General features: G+C 43.9%; 1 protein-coding gene across 1 annotated transcript in view; it reads right to left on the reverse strand.

The window, feature by feature from the left end:
• LOC108803136 (mediator of RNA polymerase II transcription subunit 6-like) overlaps window positions 1-6,272 on the reverse strand; it is a 7,437-nt gene extending 1,165 nt beyond the window's left edge. Inside the window, exons 1-3 of the mRNA XM_018574977.1 lie at window positions 6,164-6,272; window positions 4,347-4,462; window positions 2,686-2,713 (exon numbers count right to left, since the gene is read on the reverse strand). Of these exons, the coding sequence (XP_018430479.1) occupies window positions 2,686-2,713; window positions 4,347-4,462; window positions 6,164-6,272 (253 nt within the window). The remainder of the gene's footprint in view (window positions 1-2,685; window positions 2,714-4,346; window positions 4,463-6,163) is intronic.
• Between the last annotated feature and the right edge of the window lie 68 nt (window positions 6,273-6,340).

Below are 6,340 nucleotides of genomic sequence, written 5' to 3' on the forward strand. Positions count from 1 at the left end.
GTGTGCAATATGGTACATTATACAGCGTCGCAATGCAGAATACCAGCAGCTATAGAGGAATACAGCAAATCGCAGCAATAGTACATTATACTATAATGTACTATTGCTGGGATTTGTAGTCTTCTGTAGCTGCTGGTATTCTGCATTGCGCTGTATATAATGTATTATTGCTGGGATCTGATGTATTCCTCTATAGATGGTGTTATTCTCCATTGCACTGTATAATTTATTATTGCTGGGATTGTAGTCCTCTATAGCTGATGCCATTCTGCATTGCGCTGTATAATGATTAAACGGTGCAATGCAGAATACCACTGACCATTTATAGAGGAATACAACAAATGCCAGCAATAGTACATTATACAGCGGCACAATGCAGAATACCACCAGCTATAGGGGAACAACAAATCCCAGCATATATATCAAACCAAATCCATAATTGATGTGAATTTGGTTTGATCACTTATATATATACTAATCACTAATACATGATTTAAGGTTATGAGTGCTGCATATTTATTTATTCACTTATCATTGGACTTAGAGTCTAGGTTGCAGCAGCTTTAAATATTAATTACCTAATAATAGGTTTATAATGATTATATACACTTTGTTCACTCTATTGGATTGATAGCTTTTTCCTAAGTGCAGATTTGATATTTAACATTAAAAAGTTATCTCGAGTGACTTACCTTGAATGACGGTGGGCCCTTGATTGTTGGCGGGCCAGCGGCGAGTGAGGGAGCTCACGTCGAGGAGGAGAGCAGCGGTGTGCGCGGCTTCAGCGTCCTGTGTGGGGAAGGTGGCTTAGGCGGCCTGTGCGGTGGACAAGGCGGGAGCAGCGTGTGACCTGTGGCTCAGGCCGCGTGTGGAGCCCCAAACAGGCTAATCAATTAATAGCCCACCAATCGGCGATCGAAAACGTCGACAACGTTTTCAATCATCGATTTTAATCGGCTAAATCGATGCTCTAATTCAGGGGCGGGAGGGGGGCATGACGGTGCATTGAAGTCAATGGCACCGCAGCCATGCCCCTCACCCGCAGTGCGATCGCCCGCACCCGGAACGCAGGCACATTAGTGCCTGCCTTTCGGTCCAGTGCGATCTGCAAAAATAGTGCTTGCAGCATTTTTGCAGATCGCACTTCAATACAGCCCCACGCCCCTTCCCGCACCTGAACGCAGGGAGTCGGCCGGCTTGCATTTCAGTGCGTTCTAGAGGAGCCGGCGTCCTGTCCTCCCGCAGTTGCACACAGGGAGAGGTGTCCTGCCCCTTTCCGTCCAACACATTCAGCCGGCAGCCACACAAACTCTGCGGGAGCATAGACGTAACAGGCTCCTTTTGCGCCCGAGGCAAGAAAAAAAAACAAAAACATGCCCCCCCCAACAGGCGTGTGACATCACCCAACGCCCTGCCTCCAGGATTGAACAGAAGCTTTCCATTCATTCAGAAACTATTTACGATCATCCAGTTTCTGAATTATTATTATACAGGATTTATATAGCGCCAACAGTTTGCGCAGCGCTTTACAATATAGGGCAGACATTACAATCACAATACAAGACAAGATGGTAAGGAGGGGCCTGCCCTGAGGGCTTACAATCTAAAAAATCTAAAAGGGAGGGGGAAGTGGTACATGAGGAGGGAGCTGCGTGGGGGTAAATTGTTTGAGAACGTAATGGTTGAGTGGTTAGGTTGAGGTGGGATAGGCTTCCCTGAAGAGATGAGTCTTTAGTCTGAATGGGAGTAATGATGGGGAGAAGCCTCTGTACAGAGAGCTACTCCCCACTGAGAAACTCATAAATGAACATGAAGTAATGTAAAGCACTTCCTGTTCATTCATAACTGGGGACACATAATACTATGTATTTAAGTTTTTTGTCATATGATCAACAAGCGCTTTCGGGACCACACAGGTTCCCTTAATCTCTTAAGCCTGATGAAGGGACCCTGTGTGGTCCCGAAAGCGCTTGTTGGTCATATGACAAAAAACTTCAATAAATGAAGCTTTTGCTATCCTAAAAGGACTGGTGTGCTGGTGAGATTTCTACATATCACTAATATGTACCGATCCTCCACACTTGGCCACACACACAGTGGGGCTCAGCCTGCAACTTCTCCTCTGGATCCCCGCTGCTCTCCCGGGCAGAGAGAAGTAAAGGAAGCACTTCAGCCGTGGTGGTGGAGGGAGCCACTGTCACAACAGCATGGTCGAGCGGTGAGGAGAGAGCCGCCGACTTTCAGATCCTGGCCGTGCGGCTCTCTCTCTCCTCACTGCTCAGCCTTACTTCTGCGACAGCAGCTCCCTCCTCCGCCTCCAGCAGCAGCGCTTGCTTCACTTCTCCTCGGATCCCCGCTGCATACAGATGGGGAAGAGCAGTGGGGATCCAGAGAAGAAGCCCCACGGCGGGAGAACAGGACTTTGAGATCTACCAGTGATGGCTTTGCGATCACTGGTAGATCACGATCGACCTAATGGGCACCCCTGTTCTAGTTGATCTCTATTTAGAGTGTATGTAACTGTCCTTGATGCAAGGACAAACACAAGGAACACATGTATGACTTGCATAACTCCTTCCACTATCTGAAAATTAGGAAAGTTTAAGGGTTTTTTTTGATCTGTGAAGTACTGACATTTCTCCTCTTTTCAGAAAGCAAAGCTGCGCTCCATGTGCTAAAACTTACCTGGGATTGGTTTCTCCCCAGGTTTTTGCTGCAATATAAAAAACAGGAAAAAAAAATAATCAGAGAAGTAAAATTATTCAGTACTTCCCTAGTTGTGTAATAAAATTCCTGCTCTCATTGCAGCATTTCCTTTTTTCTAGACATCTTCTTCTACACAGATAGGTATTTCAAACATTGCTGAAATAAAAGGAGACTTTGAAAGTAGACATTGGCCATCCTACAATTATATTTTCACCAGGGGTAAAGTCTGATCTTGTTGTATAGGCGAGACTCCTTGATCTTGGAGTCATGGTGCTCCTAGGCCAACTGAGAACTGCAATCCCAGGGGCAAGTTTTGATTGTGCCCAAGGTAGATTTCTCTAGGTGGAAAACTATATTGCTCTATAATTTTCACCCCTACCCTCCCTACTGTGTGCCTCTAAATTTCCCTTAAATAAAACAGACCTGTGGGAACCAAATGTTCTTAACCCTTGCAGTGGGGCTACCCCTGGGCTGCAATGGTTAAGTGCTTGTTTTTGTCTAGGTCAAAACTAATTTTTTCCTTAAAATGGTACATTATCTCAGTTTAAAGGAGAACTATGAGGTGAATGCTTTTCACTCACCTCATAGTTCTAGCCGACCTGTGACAATGACTGTCACAGGTCGGCTCAGTAGATCGGGAGGTGAGCGAACACATACCGGCGTTCGCTCACCTCTCGATCCTGTCACAGCTCTATGCCGTGACAGGGGAGGGGCTGGATTCCCCCCTCCCCGATCCTATCCGCCAGCACTGACTGGCAGAACGGACGGGGGAGGGGGCGGGTACAGCTGGCTCTGCCTCTAGATAGGCAGAGCCAGCTGTCAGTCACGCAGCTGGGCGGATCCAGGCATAATTGTCGGGATCCGCTTCAGATGCAGCGTCTTAGTATACCGCGAGCTACAGCTCGTAGTATACTGAGCCTAGGGTGACGGGAGGATGCTAGTTTGTGTCCTCTCGTTACCCTAAGGAGAACTATGGAGAACTATGGGGAAAAGTCTTAACCCCATAGTTCTCCTTTAAACATTTGATATGTTTTCCATTTTCTATTGTGAATAAAAAATGGGTTTATGAGATCTGCAAATCGTTGTATTCTGTTTGTATGTAGATTTTTCACTGCATCCCAACTTTTGTTGAATTTGGGTTGTATACAATGTTGTACCATAGACTTCTGTAGAGAGTCTCTCTCCCTGTAGAAAGCATATGTATAGTGTAAGACAAGCATGGTATGGCAGCTCCAAGAACAGACAAGATGCACCAAGTGCAGAAATTAGGCCTCTTCATCAGGACCAGGAGATCAGCTGACAGGAGCACAGCTGGAGAGTGAGAAGCAGCACAAGAAGCCAATCACTTCATGTGTTGACAAGAAGTATGGTGATAGAAAGAGAAAACTTGTGCTGCTTTTCCTTTCACTGTCCAGTCACAGGCTAGGATGGGCCAGGATGACCTGGACACAGAGGAAGTGGGTTCAACAATGTTGGTCATCAGACTAAGGACATCTAGTTGCAGAAAAAAATGGTTTTGTTATTTTATCTTTTAATGGGCTATTTACTTCTATCTTTTTATTTTTTCCTGCAATTCTGCTTTAAGGTATAACCAGCACAAATTCAAAATAATCCTTTCTTCGTTCGCACAGAACATTTACCTGGACAAACTTTGGTGGAAACTTTTGCCTGAGTTCAAGTAGCAGTGCATCTACCCTCTGTCTCTGGAAGAAGGAGCTGGCTTCCTCCTTCTTTTTAGCTTTTGGTTTAGCCTTGTCTAGAAATACAAAATGGGAAATCAGCCATCACTGTAAAGCCTTAGCACAGGTTGTGCATTCTTCACAGCCAAATATTGAAACTGTTAGTTTTAGGATGTAATACAATTAGACATATATTAAAAGGATCTGTCCACAGAAAACCTGATATTTCAGTTTATGGAAGATGCTGGGGAGCTGAATGAGCCTACATTGTTTTTATTTCTCTTGTCAGTATCACTTAGAAAGTTTACTGACTAGTTCACCTGCAGTAAATTCATGAGGTTAGCTCCGTTTTCATTTATTTTTTGCAGTTTGACAGTTTGACTCAACGAGCCACAGCAGAAGGCATAAAAGCTCAAATTGCGGGAGCATAGCTGGGAGCTAAGGCACAGAGATCTCAGCACCAAGATACCCATGCATACATCAGCTCATCAGAATGTCAAAAGCTGAAAACTTATGTTATTACATTCTAGATAAAAGGTCACACAATACAATCACATAACTATCCACCACCAGACTCAAGGATAGAATATAGCTGCAATCAGCAATAAAAGGTGGCCAAGCATTAGAGCCGGTTATAGCACATGAGAAGATAATGTAGTTAGAGAAATAAATAGCAAAGTTATGTATTCACAATAGACATGTACATCTGCACACGTTTTCATGAATTGTAATATTTTTCCAAATTCAAAATGGCTGCCGACCTTGGCGGCATTTGGAACCCATATTGTATTTGGCAGTTATGATATTGAGTTATAATATGTATAAGAAGTTTAACATACTTCATTAGTGATCGAAATGCACATTTATGCAATTTGCTTCAATGTTAAAAGTGATTGGCTCGTGGCGGCCATATTGATTTTGGGATCAGGCCTGGTTTTACAACCGTGGTAGAAGAGGTAGCCGTGGACATATGTGCAAAGTTTTGAGTTATTCTGATAAATGGTTTCATAGATGAAGTTGCTTGCAGAATATTGGACAATCCAAAATGGCTGCCAAACCATGTGGTCACATGACTTGTAATAAACATATATGACTGAAGAGCTCAGCATATCCTCACATAGCAATATGTATATCTTAGCCTTAGCGGTTATGGAAAAAAAAAGTTTGAAAAATTGTCAGAAATAGGTTTGCTTAAACCAAATGGCTGCCAGAGCATGTGACCTATGACCTTTATGTTGACAAAGATTATAAACACAGCACAGTTCCCTACTATTTTCATTAGTTTCCCTACTAATTTCATTAGTTTTTACATAACTGTGTGGTTATAATTAGCATTTGAAAAAAGAGCATCAAAATAAAAGAAATATTTGTAGAATTTGACACAATTCAATATGGCTGCTGAACCATGTGGTCAATTGACTTGTAATAATCAGTTCCGAGTACAGATCATAGCATGACTTTATACAGCAATTTGTACATCTGTAGCTTTAACCCTTTCGCTGCCAAGGACGTATGGCATACGGACCTACAAAAGTGCTTCCAGCTGGCCAGCTCAGAAAAGCAGAGGTATGTTTAATAGAACTCGTGAGATCTTCCATGGTATATATATCTTGGATACGGTCTAGAACTTGACTTATATGGGGGGCTTCGGGTTTCTTCCAGAGTGCTGGGATGCATGCCCGAGCGGCATTTACCATGTGTCCAATCAATGAGTGGGTATAGGAACGCAGCGGGATGGTATTATGGTGGAGGAGAAAGAAGGTCGGGTCTTCAGATACCTGGACATCCGTAAATTTCTGAACGAGAGCGCGTACTTGCTCCCAAAACCGTCGGAGAGCCGGGCAGGACCAGAAGATATGTAACATACCTGCTCCGGATTGTTGGCATCGCCAACAACGGTCGGGTGACTCGGGGAATAGTGTGTTAAGGGATTGTGGAGTACGGTACCATCTAGT

The sequence above is a fragment of the Nanorana parkeri genome, unplaced genomic scaffold (assembly GCF_000935625.1).
Source record: "Nanorana parkeri isolate BGI_ZX_2015 unplaced genomic scaffold, ASM93562v1 scaffold3434, whole genome shotgun sequence".
NCBI classification, from domain to species: Eukaryota; Metazoa; Chordata; class Amphibia; order Anura; family Dicroglossidae; genus Nanorana; species Nanorana parkeri.